This window comes from Jatropha curcas, chromosome 9, assembly GCF_041381405.1.
Source record: "Jatropha curcas cultivar XTBG-Jc1 chromosome 9, XTBG_Jcur_1.0, whole genome shotgun sequence".
NCBI lineage: Eukaryota > Viridiplantae > Streptophyta > Magnoliopsida > Malpighiales > Euphorbiaceae > Jatropha > Jatropha curcas.
Genome location: NC_143159.1, coordinates 8,078,777 through 8,099,260, shown reverse-complemented (window position 1 = coordinate 8,099,260; position 20,484 = coordinate 8,078,777). Strand labels below are relative to the sequence as shown.

Genomic DNA, 20,484 nt, shown 5'->3' with positions numbered 1-20,484 from the left:
ATTTGAGCACATTGGAATGTATATGATGTTTTTTTTTTTTTTTTTTTTTTTTTTTTTTTTTTTTTTTTTTTCCATTTTCCCTATGTTTGAGAAACCTTAAATGGCATGCATGCATTGTTTGCTTTATCTACTAGTATCACCAAGTTATTGTTAATAAGCAGTTGGTGTGAGCCTTTATGAGAGTAGCTGCCCTGGGTCCAACCAACCAACCAACCCATACCTATCAAATTTACTTCATTTTTCCCTCTTTCAAATGGCATCTTTGATTAGTTTCTATCACTAGTTCAATTAGTGTTTTTACTTCTTTATTTTTTTTATCTTAGGAGTGGTTTACTCAAACTAAGTTTAGAGTTGATAGAGTTTAAGTGATAAAATTTAATTTGATTAATTATTACAAAATGTGTGTCTATTTTCGTTTGATAGAGCTACTTTTAGGAACAGATCCATTGCAAAAACTGCAATTTTATAAAGAAGCAATTAAACTAATAACAACTACTATATGTCCACATTAACTACTAAGTTTGTGTCAATTAGACCTTCATGATCAGCTTGATTCTTTTTCTATTCGCTCTATTTGTTTCCATAAAACAACTTGTAGAAAAATATTTTTCCATAAATTTTCATAGTTTAGGGCATATTTGGAAAAATAAGTGAACGAAAAATATTTTCTTAGTCAAAGGAAAACTAAGCATTTTAAGGAAAATTCTCATTTTCAAGAGAGGAAAATATTTTTCGGATATTGACAAACTTATTATAATTTTATAAATTCATATTTTTTAATTTTTTAATCATCGGAAACCACTACTTCCAGTCATCATTCACCACCACCCATCACCAACAATTTTCATAATTTACCATTTTTTTACATTTTTCTTATATTTAATAATAAAATTTTTAAAATACAAAATTTCTATTATTATAAATTTTTTTACAATCTTTAGAAGTTTCTTTTTTTATCAACAAATAGATTTCTTAATATTATTAAAAAAGAGAAAACTGGAAAAAATTTAACTAATTCAGGAATCTAACCCAAGCCAATAAGATTCTCCAATACACCTAAACTAAGACCTGAATCAGTTAAATAAAATCTGAAATGTAATATAATTAAAATGTATTTTTTATTATAAAAGTATTAGAACAATCGTTTGATATTATGTCTTACAAATTACTATTCACATGTGTAAATTTTTGATAGAATATCAATAATGTTGTTATATTTAAGCAAATGTTTTGTATTAACTACAAGTATCCTCAATCTACTGAATTATAATTAAATCCTATTCAGATCAGGTCAATCCATTAAGGTTAAGAGCGCCGAGACGAACTACTACTGTTAATTACAACAACAACAACTTTAATTAGTTGCAAAGGTTTTACGCAGCAGATCATAGAATTTGATACGGAATCGCTACCACTCAACCATAGATCTTAAGAAAGCATGGAAAACACCTAAGTTTCTCACATTAATGGAACCACACGTTGAGATGAAATCTGAAATTCCAGCATATGGCATGCCCTGGCCATACTAGAGCCTAACTTTGGCGTAATAAGTTAGCCCATTTTTGTTAGTTTTGAGTTGTAATGTTGTTAATGGGTTGGGCCACAATAAATTGGGCCACCCTTTTAATTTTTATCCTTAGTTGGTTTGGATTAATTATTCCTTATCCTTAGTTGGTTTGGATTAATTATTCCTTATCCTTAATTTGTTTGGATTAGTTAGTCCTTATCCTTAGTTGGTTTGGATTAATTATTCCTTATCCTTAGTTAGTTTGGATTAATTATTCCTTATCCTAGATTTATTTAGATTTAGCTAATCTTTAGTTGATTTGGATTAGTTAACCAAATCCTTAAGTTGTTTAGATTTGCTAGTCATATCCTTAGTTGGTTTAGATTTGCTAAATCCTACTCCTTAGCTAACTCTAAATCCTTTAAGGATCTGGACCTCTTAAATTAGTATAAATAGCTTATTATTTTGTAATTATTCACATTATTATTCAATCAATGAAATAGAATTTCTTCTTCATGCTTTGGCGTGTTCTTGCTTTAGAGAGAGTGTGAGATTGCATTCTTCTAATTGCATCAAGAATCAAGGTAAACTTATTAATTCTTTTGTGGCGTTTATCTTATTCTTTTACTCTATTATTGATGTTCTTGCTTCTTTAAGCTTTGGCTGCCATAGAGGGGAGATTATTTAGATCTTTGATCTCTTCCAAAACTTGTCATAGAGTTCATGAAATTAATTTCCATAAGGTTCCGCATCAGTTTGGTATCAGAGCCAAAGATTAAGGTAAATTCTTATTTATCTTAGTTCTAGGGTTTGTATTTATTTGTTTTCTTGTTCTTCTTGTTCTTGTGTTTGTTTTCTTCTTCATTTTATTTCTTGTGTTTGTTTCTTGTTTTGCTTAGTTTAAATTCGAGTTTGCTTCAATTAAACTTATTAATTTCGTTCTTGTTCAAGTCTGGAAGTTTAGATCTTAGATCTTATTGATTAAAAAAAAAAAAGAGTAAGAAAATTCGTCCACCGTTAAAGAAGCTTGATTGTTGTGTGGATTTTGTTCCTAATTCTTAGGGATTTGACCATAATTTGTGGGAGTTGTTCCTAAATTTTAGGGATTTTACCTTATTTTGTGAGATTTATTCCTAATCCTTAGGGATTTGACCATATTTTGAGATATTTGTTCCTAATTCTTAGGGATTCTACCTTATTTTGTGGGATTTGACCATATTTTGTGGGATTAGTTCCTAATCTTTAGAGATTTGACCTTATATTATGGGATTGGGTTTATCCACTATAATCTTGTGATAAAATCTAATCTTAACTAATTTGTGGATAAGATAACAAGAATTAGTTGACCATATATTTTGAGATTAAGCAAATCTACTACAATCCTTGTCAAATCTAAGAATCCTACCTAAATTGGGTTGCATTGAAAAAGGGTTTATGTCACGCCCCGACTCTAATCACCAGAGGAATTGTCCGCTTTGGTGTAGTCCACGGACGCCCTACACCTCAGTGTAGTCCCCGCACGCCCTACACCTCACGGTTTTGTCCCACAGGTGAAATGAGAAACTTCCCAGGAGGTCACCCATCCTGAGATTTCTATTAAGCGAGCACGCTTAACCCTGGAGTTCTTCCAACTCTCCAGCCATTCCACCGAAAGGCGACTGTAATGATCAATTTCCCCCTTTTCGATATATGATTCGATTCATTCCTGTGTCCCGCATTCCACTACCCTAGCTAGCCTGCCATTCCCCCGATCGCTTTACCGGGTCGGGATGTCACAGTTTAATACAGCACGCCCGTGCTTCACCTCAAGCACACCCGTGCTAGGGCCTGACCTTCAGTTATTGGACTAAGCATTACACGCACGCCCGTGCTTCCATCTAGCACGCCCGTGCTCGGTTCTGACCCTATTAAAAATATTGTTTTCTTTTGGATTTTCTTTGATTGCTTGCTTTGTTTTGGGTAGAATTAATTAGGTCCATATTTGGTTTGCTTTGTAGTAAGCTGAATTCATACATTATATCATGAAATTGTCTTTTAAATTCTAGTTTCTTTGTTTTTGTGTGAACTTTCTATTGCTTCTATTACATTGATAGGGTGTGTTTGCTTGTTTACTACACTCTAATTGATAATTATAGTAGTGCATTACTTATATTCTTGTGCTACTATCCATCTCGTTTTGCGTCTTCTTTCTAGGATTTGTGCTTGCTTTTATTGTTAAGATTTATTCCTTGTTTCTAAACGTGCTTTTGAGTTGAATTGGTTGGCCTAAGATTCTGAAGTTCAATTGGAGGAATTGCAATGAGTGATCAAAGGAGTGTAAACACGTGAGGGAGTGATTTATCAATAACCCAAATCTTTTGTGTTTTCTCTTTGAATATTAACAATGACTTTGAGCAAATCTGGAGAGGGTAATGGGGATGAAAGTCAAATAGAGGACCCTCAATTGAAACTTTTCATGGAAGCAATCCGAGGACAATTTAGAACTTTCAATAATCTTGTCCAAGACATGAGGGGAGAATTGCAAGAAATAAAAGCAGCCCGAAGCTCTAATGCAACAAGAGCTCATCAACGTACTCCTAGATTTCAAGCCCATAATGAAGAGGAGGCTAGAAACAATGTTGGTAAGGTTGATAGGCACTTTGAATCCATCAAGATGAAGATTCCAGAATTTTATGGTAAAAACAACGCTGAAGAATACCTTGAATGGGAAAGAAAGGTAGAACAAATCTTTGAATGCCATAATTATTCTCAAGAAAAGAAATCTCACCTTGCAGCTATCAAATTCAAGGGTTATGCTATGTTTTGGTGGGAACAATTGCTATTAAATAGAAAAAGAAAAGGAATGCAACCTGTACCACCATGGGAGATCATGAAGGAGTTGATGCACCAAAAATTTGTCCCTACTCATTACTTTAGGGATTTGAACAATAAGTCAGGAAGGGTGCAAGGAAGGAAAAATGTGGATTACCTCAATAGGTATTCATTCACAAAGGATGGATGGATGACTGGCCTAAGATCATGTTCCTCAAAAGAAGCGTGTGAAGACCAATATGGAAATCAAAAGATGAGTTTTGAGACTATCAATAAAGAAAAAGAGTGTAAAAATAAAATAAGTGAAAATATACTGAGTAAAAATAAAAAGAAAGAGGGAGAAGAAAAGGAAAGACAACTTCAACCTATAATTGTACCTTTGTGCAAAGAAATTTGTTTGACCATCAATGATCCTAACCCATCTTTGCCAAGTGTGTTTGTTGATCCTTTGCAAGAATTTGAAGATGTGTTTCCAGAAGAGGATTGCCAATCTTCAATTGAGGATAAAAAGATGGTTCTTGATCCATTATCACCTCAAGAAGTATATGAAGATCAAAGGAAGATAATTGAGAGAGAAAGAGAGGTTTCGGCCTTGAGGAAAAATGAGAATGAGATTTCAAAAGAACCAAAGTGTGAAAAGAGTGAAGAAAAAGAGGAGGAAGAAGCCACAGAACAAACAAAACAAAATGATGGCCCATTAGAGAGTGAAACTTTAAGATTGAGAGAACAAAAGAGTGAAAAGAGTAAGGAGGAAGGGAAAGAGGCCACAAAAATAACAAAACAAATTAATGGCCCAATTATGAGTGAAAAAGAGAAACAAATTATGTATGTGAGAAAGAGAGAGATCCAAAACAGTGTGAGTAAAGGTAGACCGGTCCTAATGATTCGGTTTAAGGAGTTTTTGCGTAATTTGACTAACATTGACACTTCTTCTCCACCTTCTAGTTCTGTTTCTTTGTTGCAGGGATTCCCTAATGGTAAGAAGAAGCCTACATTGATGAAGGAGATGCACGCTAAGGCTAGGGTTCATATGAACATGAAGAACAAAGGCTATGCCAACCGTGCCAACAAGAGAAGAAGGCATGATGTGTTTAAACCTGGAGATTGGGTTTGGGTACATTTTCGCAAGGAAAAGTTTTCCAACCAAGGAAAGATTAAGCTTGATGAACGTGGAGATGGACCATTCAAGTCGTGGAGCACGTTGATGACAACACCTACAAGATAGGCTTACCAGGTGAGTATGGTGTTTCCATTACTTTCAATGTTAGTGATTTGTCTCCTTTTGACATGGATGCAGATTTGAGGACAAATTTTTTCGAGGAAAGGGGGAATGATACGATTCCGCTATCACTCATCCATGGAACTCAAGGGAGCAAGGAGAACAACATGAAAAATCCATTAGTGCTACCTAGTGGATCAATTACAAGAAGTCATGCAAAGAAATATGGAGCAACCATGGAGATCAAGAGAGCATGGATACCTCAACTTCTAATTAAGATTCGAGGACGAATCTTTTCGAGGAAAGTGGAATGATACGGAATCGCTACCACTCAACCATAGATCTCAAGGAAGCATGAAGAACACCTAAGTTTCTCACATTAATGGAACCACATGTTGAGATGGAATCTGAAATTCCAGCATATGGCATGCCCTGGCCATACTAGAGCCTAACTTTGGCGTAATAAGTTAGCCCATTTTTGTTAGTTTTGAGTTGTAATGTTGTTTTGGGCCACAATAAATTGGGCCACCCTTTTAATTTTTATCCTTAGTTGGTTTGGATTAATTATTCCTTATCCTTAGTTGGTTTGGATTAATTATTCCTTATCCTTAATTTGTTTGGATTAGTTAGTCCTTATCCCTAGTTGGTTTGGATTAATTCCTTATCCTTAGTTGGTTTGGATTAATTATTCCTTATCCTAGATTTATTTAGATTTAGCTAATCTTTAGTTGATTTGGATTAGTTAACCAAATCCTTAAGTTGTTTAGATTTGCTAGTCATATCTTTAGTTGGTTTAGATTTGCTAAATCCTACTAAGGTTTGGATTAATTATTCCTTATCCTAGATTTATTTAGATTTAGCTAATCTTTAGTTGATTTGGATTAGTTAACCAAATCCTTAAGTTGTTTAGATTTGCTAGTCATATCTTTAGTCGGTTTAGATTTGCTAAATCCTACTCCTTAGATAAGTCTAAATCCTTTAAGAATCTGGACCTCTTAGATTAGTATAAATAGCTTGTTATTTTGTAATTATTCACATTATTATTCAATCAATGAAATAGAATTTCTTCTTCATGCTTTGGCGTGTTCTTGCTTTAGAGAGAGTGTGAGATTGCATTCTAATTACATCAAGAATCAAGGTAAACTTATCAATTCTTTTGTGGCATTTATCTTATTCTTTTACTCTATTATTGGTGTTCTTTTTGGGTGCCATAGAGGGGAGTTTATTTAAATCTTTGATCTCTTCCAAAACTTGTCATAGAGTTCATGAAATTAATTTTCATAGGGTTCCGCGTCAGAATTGCCGTTAATTCTTATAAACATCAAAAAAAGTTTCATTTAATGGTATGATCTGCAATATCCTGTTAAAAAGGGATAATTTATTGGAGGACGAAAAATATATTTAACTATTTTACATTAGATTACATTTATAGTTTAACAAATGTAGTCCTAAACAATATTAATTAGTTGTTCGTGAAGCAAAGGCCAAAAGGAGTTTAGACAGACAGAAGAATGACTTAGTCTGTGCAGCTTGCAGATATGACAGGCACTGAACATACAGCTCGTAGGGCATGTGAGTCAGCAATTTAAAGATTGGAGACAGAAACTTGCCCATGCATGAATAGTTCTTGTTAAGTCATACAAGCTTTTATGATGAAATTAATGTTCAAACCAAGCTTTTGCTACAATTTGCTACATGATGCCCATACTTTCAGTAAATTATCCTAACGAAATTTATGTCATATATGAAGATGGACAGTTATTGGTTGTTCATATCTAATCATACATATCTTCATCTTAATCCCTTTTCTTTTGATCTTCTCTATATATATATATATAGAGAGAGAGAGAGAGAGCAATTCATCTCTTCATTTGATAGCAACTTCTGTTTCTATTTCAAATATTAGGTTACAATGTGGCCACTGGGTCTTTTTATTGTGGCATTTTTTGTAATGTACATTGGGAATTGGGTTTATAAATGGAGAAATCCTCCTTGTAATGGAACCCTCCCTCCTGGTTCTATGGGTTTCCCACTCATTGGAGAGACCATTCAATTCTTTATTCCTAGCAAGTCTTTAGACATGCCTCCTTTTGTCAAGAACAGAATTAAGAAGTAAGTCTCAAAGTTAAATATACTTAATCCTAAACTTCAAATTTTCCTCTTTTTGGGTTACAAATTATAATGTGTTTAACTGCTTTATATATATATGTGTGTGTGTGTCTAGATATGGGCCAATGTTCAAAACCAGCTTGGCAGGTAGACCAGTTGTGGTATCATCAGATGCTGATTTCAATTATTTCATACTTCAACAAGAAGGGAAGTTGGTAGAGTTATGGTATCTTGATTCATTTGCTGAGCTTCTTGGCCAAAATGGTTCTCTTAAAGAGGGTTTTATTGGATATATTCACAAGCACCTAAAGAAAGTAATTTCAGAGCACTTTGGTCCCGAGAGACTTAAGGGAAAGCTCCTTCCTCAATTGGAAGAAATGGTTAACCATTCCTTGCAGGCTTGGACGATGCAGGAATCTGTGGAAGTCAAACATGAATGTTCTAAGGTGTGTCAATGTATAATAAGTAAATTGCTATTTTTTTTTTTTTTCTAATTAGATACTTGCACTCTTATTTTGCACTAACTGTCGTTATTAGATTTCTTGGGTGTATAGACCAGCTGTAGTTAAGTCTTGTTACTATGTATAATGAATTTTTTTGGCCTTTCAGATGATATTGGATTTCACTTCAAAGCTGCTATTTAGTTATGATAGTGAAAAACAAGGGAAAAGTCTAAGTGAAACATTTGCAAGCTTTATACAAGGCCTGTTTTCTTTTCCTTTGAATATACCTGGAACTGCCTTCCACAAGTGCATGCAGGTAGTTTAAATATTGGAACATATTTCTTTTTTTTTTCCTTAAATTTCTTGCTTATTTTATGATTCCAATTACTCTGTTTTTCCATGGTTAGAATCAAAAGAAAATCTTGAAAACAATAAGGAAAACGATAGAGGAGAGAAGAGCATGTCCAGGAACAAGAAGAGAAGATTTCCTTGGTCGTCTAATAGAAGAAATGAAAGCAGAGAATTTGTTGAATGATGATCTTGTTTCTTTTGTTATCTTTGCACTTCTACTTGCCACCTCTGAAACTGTTCCTTCAACTCTTACTCTGGCCATTAAGCTACTGACTGAGCATCCTCTTGTCATGCAAGAACTAGTGGTATGTATACCTGTACTCTTCAAGCAAACCAACAAAATTATTTGGGAATCACTGTGATTAACCTATCAGCCGTTGTCTGTTTATATGTCATTATTCAGAAGGAAAACGAGGAGATCATATGTAACAGGGAAAATAAAGAAACTGGATTAACATGGAAGGAATACAAGTCGATGACTTTCACAATGCATGTGAGTTTTCAAGAATATAACTATTTATTCACATGTTCATTATTATGTTCTTGACACTCATTTGGATTTGCAGGTTATCAATGAAGCACTTAGGATGAGCGGATCTGTAGGGATTTTAAGAAGAACAATTGAAGATATTGACATAAATGGTATCTGTTTTTCTTTAATATATATAGCTAATACATTCATGGTCTTCGAGGTTAGCATTTAGTTGATTCAGTTTCGAGTCGAATTGAATTACTATAAATTGAACCAAACCGATTACTATTCAGCATACTTAGCTTGCTTTCCTCATTTCTTTGTATAATAATTAATATGTAAAATGCAAATTTCACAGGATATACAATTCCAAAAGGATGGACAATTATGATAGTTCCATCTTCTCTTCACTTGAATCCAGATATATATAAAGACCCGCTTGCATTCAATCCTTGGCGATGGAAGGTAGGAGCTTAAATTTGAATTAACTATAATAAACCAAAAAAAAAAAAAAATTCAACTTTTCTCTTTGAACTACTAAAAAAAATCAACAAACAGGATTTGGGACCAAACGTTCGTGCCAAAAATTTTATCCCGTTCGGTGGAGGAATGAGATCTTGCGGTGGAGCTGAGTTCAGTAAAGTGTTGGTGGCAGTGTTTCTTCATGCCTTCGTAACCAAATATAGGTAAATTTTTAATTGTATCATTTAAATTTTACAAACCTAATCACTAAATAAATTTTTTCTTTTTGGGAAAAATTATAATTCTACCCAAATCATTTTAAAAAATTATTTTATCATAACCTTGTACATAAGTTATAATTATATGCATTTGACGAAAATTACTCATCATTTTTAACAATTGAGAAGAAATTGATTAAGAGTTATAATAGATTTAAGTATGGATACAAATGCTCGGAAAAAATAATAAGTGGTGGGTTGTTGGAAAACGTTTTTTTTTAAAAAAAAAAAAAGAAGAGAAACAGTAATTTTTGATTTTTTTTTTTTATGGGAATGAATTTTTTTTTTAATAAAGAGGATAATATGTTTTATTCCATTAACTATAAGGAGTTTGATGTCTTAACATCATTAAATTCGTTTTGAAGTGACATTTATATAGGCTAACATGTAGTATTGAAAGTTTGACATGTCAGTGCACATCACACATTAGTTGTATTAAGGCACTATAACGTATTAACAGAATGAAATGCAAATCTCTTTTAATAGATTTTTCTAGCTTATTTTTCATTTCAATTTTTGACCATTGAAGTTAAATTAAAACCTATTTTTAAAAATTAGAAAGGTTTGGATACAATTGTAATTTTTTTTAAAAAAAACAAAGCTTTTTTTAACCATTAGGCTAATTTTTATATCTGAGAGATAATAGGTATCTAAATCTTATATTTATGTCACCTACACAATGAAAAATTGAAATTAATTGCCCTTCCCTCACAATTATGCTGGGTACAGTCGCTATATGCACTAAATAATTTTCTGAAACTAATGTTAGGGTTTGGATGTGTCAGGTTGACCAATGTGAAGGAAGGGGAAATTGTTAGAACTCCAATGTTGGGATTTGGAAATGGGCATTACATTAAAGTCTCAAAAAAGCCAGAAATGGAGACAGAAAATTGAGCGTGTCAAATGTAATGTAGATAGTGCAAAAATTAGCAAATACTAAAATAAATGTGTGATTCCAATTGGTAATTTTATTTGTACTGAAAAATTAAATCTCTTGTGAATTAGTGTTTAATACAAGGACTATGCATATGTACAAGTACAACTATAATTAAGAGAATGGATGTATCATTTATGGTGTATATTATCATGGCTGTGTGTTCGACTACAGCTTTTTAAATAACGTTTATAATTAAGAGAACGGAAGTGTCATTTATGGAGAATATGATAGTGACTGTGTTCGGTAATAATTTTTTAAATAGCTGTAACGTTTTTGCCAGTCAAAATATTACACACTACTTAAAAAGTTATTCGATAACATAACGTTTGACTAGGTTTTAGAAATTACGATAGCGTGTTTAGCTTTTACCATTTTATGAAAAACTATTTCAACCGCTAACTATTAAACATTACTAAAACAACTAAGAACTTCTAAAACAGTTAACAACTACCAAAACACCTAATTTTGCCAAACAAACCTGATATAAAAATCGCTATTAAAACAGCTAACAACTACCAAAACTAACTTTGCCGAATAGATCCAATGTAAGAATTGGAACATAAGTGATGCTAAGATTAAGATTGCCTAATGTCCATGTTTCTTGTAATATTAATTAAGCTGGTCAGCTTTCTGTTCTGGCTATACTGTGGTATGTTTTGGGATTATATGCTTCCTACTTTGGCTCTACTTTTAGGTAAAACTTCCACTGGTTTGTAACTTCATGAGATTTTGAAATCTCAATGGCAAACAAGTCTTGAGGTCAGGTATGATGTGTGTTGTTCTGGGTTGTGCATAGCATAGAACTCTCTTTCATACATTGACACAAACAATTAAAAACCATTGACAATAGCAAATTCTAGGGGTGTGCAAAGTCGGGTTAGAATGGAAATTACATAAATTTCAGTTCTATTCCAAAATATTGGGACATGAAAAATGGAGTCTCAATCTCATCCCAATAGATACGTAGTCTCGTCTCATCCCGTTTCATTTTCTGGGACGGGACGAGAGTTCAAATTTATAGGATAGAATGTGTCGGATCGAGAATCAATCGGAATTTTCCGTAAACTTACTAAATTAGTTTTCATCTAAATTACTATTTTCATCATTGAGTTAAAATAAATAAATTCAATCATTTATGGTCTACTATTAAAGTTAATAATACAAGATTTTTAAGTAGTTATTTTCTAGTTAATAAAAACGTTAAATATAATAAAATAAAATAATGCAAAAATTATATACAATTTAATTTTACATGTATTTTATGAATTTTAACTCATTATTGTTCTCGTCACTATTATCTTTATGCTAATTTAAATTTGATACTTAATTTAATACTGAATGTCATCTTAAAAATAAAAATGATAGCATTAAGCACATCTAATAATCCTAATAAATTCTGGAAACTGTCGATCCCTGCTAAAGTGAAGCACTTTGCATTTAGAACCTGTCATGGTCAACTTCCAGTGCTGAGTGCGCTGTTGAGAAAGTAATTCTATTTTCTATATCTTTATCATAAAATATAACCACCAATTTATACAAGAATACTCACATAATTCTAGTCTAGGATTACGTATTTACATCCTTAATCTAGGTAACGGCTATAGACAAGGAAATCTGAACCATAAATACAAATTATCCTAATTATATAATAATTACTAATACCCCTCCTCAAGGTGGTGCATGTATATATGTCATGCCCAGCTTGTTCACAGATTCTTCAAAAACTTGCTTAGATACTCCTTTTGTTAAGACATCTGCAAGCTGTTGATTTGATCTCACAAATGGCAGTTCAATAACCTTACTCTCCAACTATTCCTTTATAAAAAATCGATCAATCTCTATGTGTTTGGTCCGATCATGTTGAATAGGGTTGAATGCAATTTCAATTGCTGATTTATTATCACAAAATAGTTTCATAGGAGTTTGTAACTCAAATTCGATATCCTTCAATAATTTCTTGATCCAAAGAAGTTCACATATACCCAATGCCATGCCTCTAAATTCAGCCTCAGCACTGGACCTTGAGACCACGGATTGCTTCTTACTACGCCAGGTTACCAAATTTCCGCCAACAAACATAAAGTAACTAGAAGTGGACCTCCTGTCATCTACACAACCTGCCCAATCAGCATTAGTGTGGCCTTCTACACAGAGGTGACCATGATTTCTAAATAAAACACCTTTTCCTGGACATCCTTTCAAATACCGAAGAATTCTTCTCAAAGCAGCTAGATGGGATTCACGCGGATCATGCATGTATTGGCTTACAATATTAACAGCAAATGTTATATCAGGTCTTATGTGTGCCAAATAAATTAGCTTACCAATAAGTTTTTGATACCTCTCTTTGTCAATTTTTGTATCACCATTAGTTCCCAAACATAATTTTAAATTTTGCTCAACTGGTGTGTCAACCGGACAGCAATCCATCATACCACTTTCTACTAGTAGGTCTAAGACATACTTCCTTTGTGACAAAAAAATCCCATCCTTGGACCTAGCCACTTCAATTCGCAAGAAGTACTTCAAATCCCCTAAATGTTTCATTTCAAATTCATTTGCCAGGTATTTTTGCACTCGATCGATTTCAACCTCGTCATCTCCTGTCAAAATCATGTCATCCACATTTATTATAAGAGCAGTAACAGAACTACCATTCTTTTTCATAAACAGTGTATGATCGGCATTACTTTGATAGAAACCAAAATTCAGCATTGCCTTCGTGAATTTCCTAAACCATGCTCGAGGAGATTGCTTAAGGCCGTAAAGGGCTTTGTTCAGCTCACAAACCTTATTACTCCCTTCATACTTCTTCACACCTGGAGGCAATTCCATATACACATCTTCTTCCAACTCACCATGTAGGAAGGCATTTTTTACATCGAATTGTAATAGGGGCCATTTCATGGTAGCAGCTAAGGATAACAGAATTCTTATAGTATTCAATTTTGCAACTGGGCAAATGTCTCCTGGTAGTCAATTCCATAGGATTGAGTAAAGCCCTTAGCGAATAACCTCGCCTTAAACCGTTCCACAGAACCATCGGCATTGTGCTTCACAACATAAACCCATTTACAACCCACAAGTTTTTTACCTTCGGGTAAATCACATAAGCTCCATGTGCCATTTTTTTCTAATGCTTGCATCTCCTCATCCATAGCTTTGGTCCACATAGAGTCTTCCAACGCCTCCTGCACATTCTTAGGAATAGAGACAGAGGAAAGTTTTGATACAAGCAGTGTATAAGACTTTGACAACCTATGAGTAGAGATGTAATTTGCAATTGGGTATTTAGATTTGGAAGAAATTTCTGGTTCATATTGTATGGGTGGCTTGCCTCTATTAATCCGATGGGGTACAGAATAGCCAACATTAGGCTCTGGTTCAGGTTCAATTATCTCAATTGTTTCAGATTCAGAAGTAATAGGTTCAGAATCAATTATCTGGTTTGGTGACGATAATTGTGGTTGAGCATCAGGAGGGAGAATACTATCAAGAGACTCGGCTTGATCAATGGATTCAATATTAATCATCCCTGCATTTTCACTTATTGGATTAACTAAACCTTGTCCCTCAGTAGTATTAAATTCTAGTTCAACACTAGATTCGGCTAGATTAGGAATCACAGTATCACAGCAATTAGAATTAAACAACATAATATCAGCATCAACTTCATCAGATTCAGTCCCCTCCTGAAGTGGAGGCACAATAGGTATATAAAAATAAAGTCGTTCATTAAAAACACAATCCCTAGAAATAAACATTCTCTTAGTCTCAGGATGGTAGGCTTTATATCCCTTAGTATGAGCACCATATCCTAAAAAAACACACTTTAAGGCTCTAGCATCAATTTTAGTTCTTAGTTGTGAATGAACATGAACATAGCAGACACATCCGAAAACTTTAGGAGGTAAATGCATAATAGAAGGAAGTTCATATTTTCAGAAAGTTTTCTCAAAGGAGTTTCAAAATTCAAAACTTTTGAAGGAGTTCTGTTTAACACATACACAACAATTAACATAGCTTCACCCCAAAAACAAATAGGCACATTGCTACTAACTAACAAGGAGCGAGTAATATTAAGAATATGTTGATTTTTTCTTTCGGCAGTCCCATTTTGCTGGGGTGAATAAGTACAAGTAGTTTGATGTATGATTCCTTTTTCGTTAAAAAATTGTTTTAAATCATTTGAAACATATTCCCCGCCATTGTCTGAACGTAAAACTTTAATAGTTTTATGAAACTGAGTTTGAATCATTGCAAAAAAATTTCAAATCACACAAGAAACCTCACTTTTTGTTTCATTAAAAAAATCCATGTAACACGACTATAATCATCAATAAAACTAATGAACCATCGCATTCCATTATAAGTTTTCTTGGGTGCAGGACCCCACACATCAGTGTGAACAAGATCAAAAGGCAACATTGACACAGAATTGGATTTAGGAAAAATATTTCTTTTATTCTTAGCAAGAATACAAGACTCACAAACAAATTTAGATAAAGACAATCCATCAAATAAAGAGGGAAACAAATGTTTAAGATAGCCAAAAGAAGGGTGACCTAATCTTTTATGCCAAAGCAAAATACTAAGCCTATTCTGATCAACTTTATTTTTGCTAGAATAGAGAACAACAGAAGTAGAAGAACCAGGAGAGTCATCAAGATAGTATAATCTGCCCTTTTGCCTACCACTGCCAATCGTCTCCAAACTCGTGTTGTCCTGAAATAGACATATGGAAGAAGAGAATGAGGCTGTACAATTTAAGGCAGCTGTAATTTGGCTAACAAAAAGTAAGTTACAATTTATGGTAGGAGCAAAAAGTACGTTTTCAAGAGTCAAATAATTAGAAATTGGAATATTACCAATTCCTTCTACCTTAGAGGTCTCACCATCAGCAAAAATTATAACTGTTTTTAAAACAGAGGCAGAAAAATTAATGAATTTATCTCTATCACAAGAGACGTGGTCAGATGCACCAGTATCTTCAGTCCAGTCTGTATTACTAAGAACAGCAGAAGAAATTTTAGACTTAGATATACCTGATTTCGCAGCAAGGCCAACAGCAACTTTCTCAACCTCCCTTTTATCATCGTTCTTCATCCTGGCCTTAGGATGCCATTCAGGAAATCCATGTATCCTGAAACACTTTTCAACAACATGATTGTCAGCATGACAGTGTGTACAGTATCGTAGCCCTTTGTCCTTTTTATTGATCATCTTCTTTGCAGCTAAAGTCATTACTTTTGCAAATCCTCCACCCATCATAGCCTCTTGTCTATTTGCCTCAGAACAAACAAGAGCATATGGACTTTGTAGACTAGGAAGAGGAGTAGTAGAAAGAATTCGCCCTCTAACTCCATCTAATCCTGCATCAAGACCAGCCAGAAACATATAAACACGTTGAGCATTTACCATTTTTTTTTGTAAGCCTCGATATCAGCAGCGCACTGCATCTGGCACATTTGAATAGCGTCGGATTCTTGCCATAGGCGTTGTAATTTTCCAAAAAATGCAATAACAGAACCTCCATTTTGGCGCAAATCAACGATTTCACAATGAAGCTTGTAAGCTCTGGAGGCATCTTCACTAACTGAATACGTCTCCTTTGCCACTTCCCAGATGTCCTTTGTCGTAGGCAAACGCAGAAACAAGGCTCTTGTTTCCTTGCTCATTGAATCTAGCAACCATGACTTAACGAGGCAATTTTCATCTCCCCAAGTCTCGTACGCCTCGGAATTTTCATCAGCTAGGGCAGATTTCACACCAGTGACATATCCCTACCTCTTGCATCCGTGTAGTTTATTTTGTGCATTAATGGACCATTCGGTGTAATTGGATCCATCAAGTTTCTCAGGAGTTAAAGCAGAATTGAGATCATTCATCAAATATGAAGATCCAGTAATAGCAGTGGGTGTTGATCCACTCTCATTGGAAGGCAAAACAGGGGTGTTTGACATAGTTTAAGGAAAATTAGGTTTTCAATTTTAGAGAAGAAAACGAATGATAAAAGAGCCAGGCTCTGATACCATGCCAAAATAGAGAAAGTAATTCTATTTTTTATATTTTTATCATAACATACAACCACCAATTTATACGAGAATACTCACATAATTCTAGCCTAGGATTACGTATTTACATCCTTAATCTAGGTAACAGTTATAGACAAGAAAATCTGAACCATAAATACAAATTATCCTAATTAAATAATAATTACTCATATTATCTTGGATGCGATTTGTTCTATTTGCAGAGAGGAGATCGAATCTGTTAGCCACAGTCTTCGGGACTGTGGTAAGGCCAAGCTTGTCTAGTGTTTGTGTCCAATTCGACTTGACAGTTCTCTCTTTGCTAATATTCATTTTATGGACTGGTGCATTGTTTTGGTTACAAAGTTTGATGTTCAGTAGGTTGAAGTCCTTTTGATGACTATGTGGTCTATTTGGAAGGCTCGTAACTCCCAAATTTTCCAAAAGAAGGTTATAATGGAGCTTCAGGTCGTAAATGTAGGATTGATGATGCTTTTTGATTATCAAAATGCCAACGCTACGCCGTCTCCTGTTGTGTCCAGTTGTACAGGTCCAACTAGATGGTGGCCACCTTCTGCAGATTTATTAAAAGTTAATGTTGATGCTTCGGTTTTTCAGCAGCAAGGGTGTGGTTTAGGGTTTGTTATCCGGAATTGTAGGGGTGAGGTTATGGCAACTAGCTGCAAACGACTTACAGTTCTTTCAGCAGAATATGCAGAAGTAGAGGCTGCAGTGTTTGGTACTCAGGATGCGTTGGAAATGGATTTTCACTCTATAATTCTAGAGTGTTGGGATTATAACTGATCCCTAGTAGGGCTCGTGGAAAAATATCAGTGGTAAAAGTAAAATAAAATTACTATTACCACATATATCTCCAATAATTTCGTATTGGATATTAACGATCGAATCCATCAGAAATAATAACCACAGTAAAAATTAAATAATTATCGTAAATGCCTGATGAAAAATAAAAACACCGAGATTTACATGGTTCACCCTTCAACTGTTATGGGCTACGTCCACGAGACAAAAACTCCAAATAATTCTTCCAATAAAAATAGGAGGTACAAAAGAGATTACAAAAATAGTGGCACTCTAAGTGTTTCCCAAAAAAACACCCCAAAAATTACAATCCTTACTATTTTCTCTCTTTCCCTATTTTAGGAACCTTTTCCTAAAATTCTCTACACTCAATTATGTATTCCTATTTTATGTTTTTGTTTTTGTACACTTTATTGAAGAAAAACCTTCTCCTATTTTTAGGAGAAGGGGACGCGTTAATTACGCGTCCACCAACTGGATGCGCTATTAATGCGTCCAAGATTTCAACAACTTCCTTTTTTTTTTCTTTGTACGCAACCTTGTTTGACCCTTAAAGAAAACGTGTTTTGATTCCTTTTTTTTTCTTTATTCAAACTTGTGTGGGTCCCACAACTACTCATTTTTTTTATTTTCAAATGTGTGTGGATCCCACATGTTGGAGGGATCCCACAACAATTCTCCCCCTCCCGACTACATGGTGGGACTCTCCATTCCTACCGCTTTGACACACAGTTCGAACTTCTCCTTCGGAACGACCTTTGTCAATATATCCACATCATTTCTGTCTGTGTGGATCTTTTGAAACTGAAATTGCTTCTCTTCAATGGCAGATCTAAGCCAATGATATCTTACATCAATTTGCTTCATTCGTGCATGATACATAGTATTTTTGCTCAAGTCTAACGCACTTTGACTATCACAATAAACTATATATTCTTCCTGCTGCACACCCAATTCTTGAAAGAATCACTTTAACCAAAGCATTTCCTTTCCTGCTTCCGTTGCTGCAACGTACTCTACTTCAGTCGTTGATAACGAAACACATTTCTGTAATCTTGACTGCCATGAAATAGCTCCCCCTGAGAATGTAAATAGGTATCCTGATGTAGATTTTCTTTTATCAAGATCACCGGCCATATCTGCATCTGTGTAGCCAACGAATGCAGTCTTGTCACCTCCAAAAGTTAAACATAACTTTGAAGTTCCTCTCAGATATCTGAAAATCCACTTTACTGCTTCCCAATATGTCTTCTGAGGATTTGAAAGAAATCGGCTCACAACGCCAACTGCATGAGCGATATCTGGTCTCGTACACACCATTGCGTACATCAAGCTTTCAACCGCTGAAGAATATGGAACATTTGACATATCTCCTTTTTCTTTCTTTGTTGATGGGTAGGATTTCTTACTCAACTTGAAGTGAGCGGCAAGCGGAGTGGTAACTGGTTTAGCATTCTTCATATTGAACCTCTCTAGAACTTGTTCAATATATTTTTCCTCCGATAACCATAACCTGTAGGACTTTCTGTCTCGAATAATCTCCATTCTGAGAATTCGCCTTGACGATCCCAAATCCTTCATGTCAAATGCTTTTGACAAATCACTTTTTAACCTACTAATCATGTGTGCATCTGGTCCAATGATTAGTATATCATCAACATATAAGAGAAGAATGATAAATTTACCATCAGGGAATTTTTGGACATATACACAAGGATATGCATTTGTCCTTTTGTATCCTTGATTCACCATGAAAGAATCAAACTTTTTATACTATTGTCGCGGTGCTTGTTTCAACCCGTACAAGCTCTTCTTCAAGCGACAAACCATGTCCTCTTTTCCCTTGACCTTGAAACCTTCTGGTTGTTCCATATAGATTTCTTCCATTAGATCCCCAAGCAAGAATGCGGTCTTTACATCAAGCTGCTCTAACTCAAGATTCAAACTGGCTACAAGACCTATCACAACTCGAATAGAACTCATTTTCACAACTGGTGAAAAAATCTCATCAAAGTCAATACCTTTCTTTTGAGTAAAGCCTTTGACGACCAATCGAGCTTTGTATCTCACTAGGTTGCCATCATCTTTCTTCAATTTGTACACCCATTTGTTCTTGACTGTTATCTTCCCTTTTGGAAGTTTTACTAGCTCATACGTTCATTTCTTTTCAAAGAATTCATTTCCTCTTGCATGCCCTTTGTCCAGCAATCTTTGTCTTTGCAAGATTGCACATCATGGAAGCTCTTTGGCTCCCCCTCATCAGTAATCAAAATGTAATCAGAACTACAGTACCTTGTAGATGGTTGGCGTTCTCTGGTTGACCTTCTTAACTAAGGTTCAACTCCTTCTGGTGGAATGGGGTTCTCTGGCTCCCCCTGCTCAACACCCTCTGCATCACTGTTATCATCTACAATTGTCTCTTGATCCCCTACGACTGGCTTTTCTTCTTCTTCTAGTTCTGATTCTGGCATTCCTCCTCCTGTGGCATCATCTGTAGGAATGCTTCCTGGTGTAATGTCAACAACACCATCACTTGTGGATTCTTCACAAGTTGTATCTGCCACGATCTCATTCTCGTGGAATACTACGTCTCGGCTCTGAAAAACTTTCTTTTTCACTGGGTCCCACAACCTATAGCCAAACTCTTCGTCTCCATAACCGACAAAAGTGCAAGGAACTGACTTGTCATCAAGCTTTGATCTCTGCTCCTTCGAAACATGCATAAATGCCTTGCAGCCAAATACCCTCAAGTGAGAGTATGAAATATTTCTACCAGTCCAGACCTTCTCTGGGATATCAAAATCCAATGGTGTTGAAGGTAGTCGATTGATTAGGTAGACAGTAGTATTGACAGCTTCTCCCCAAAATGGCTTAAGTAAGTTGGCCATTTTGAGCATGGATCTGACTCTGTCAATAATGGTGCGATTCATCCGTTCAGCAAAGCTGTGTTGAGGCGTACCAGGAACTGTCTTTTCATGCCTGATACCGTGCTGACTACAATAATCTCTAAACTCCTTAGAGATATATTCACCCCCATTATT

At 34.8% G+C, this 20,484-nt stretch overlaps 2 protein-coding genes across 2 annotated transcripts; one reads left to right on the top strand and one right to left on the bottom strand.

Annotated features, from left to right (window-relative positions):
• The first annotated feature begins 7,071 nt into the window (after positions 1-7,071).
• LOC105629159 (beta-amyrin 16-alpha-hydroxylase CYP87D16) lies at positions 7,072-10,731 on the top strand. Its single transcript, XM_012210694.4, has 9 exons — positions 7,072-7,649; positions 7,762-8,092; positions 8,256-8,405; positions 8,497-8,745; positions 8,844-8,933; positions 9,007-9,082; positions 9,271-9,377; positions 9,471-9,598; positions 10,438-10,731. The coding sequence occupies exons 1-9, from the start codon at positions 7,450-7,452 to the stop codon at positions 10,544-10,546; spliced, it is 1,440 nt and encodes a 479-aa protein (XP_012066084.1). The 5' UTR covers positions 7,072-7,449; the 3' UTR covers positions 10,547-10,731.
• Positions 10,732-13,531: 2,800 nt separating this feature from the next.
• Positions 13,532-16,552, bottom strand: LOC149493560 (uncharacterized). Its single transcript, XM_089725940.1, has 5 exons — positions 16,384-16,552; positions 16,120-16,341; positions 15,420-15,961; positions 15,182-15,314; positions 13,532-14,406 (listed from the first exon to the last, which is right to left on the bottom strand). The coding sequence occupies exons 1-5, from the start codon at positions 16,550-16,552 to the stop codon at positions 13,532-13,534; spliced, it is 1,941 nt and encodes a 646-aa protein (XP_089582066.1).
• Between the last annotated feature and the right edge of the window lie 3,932 nt (positions 16,553-20,484).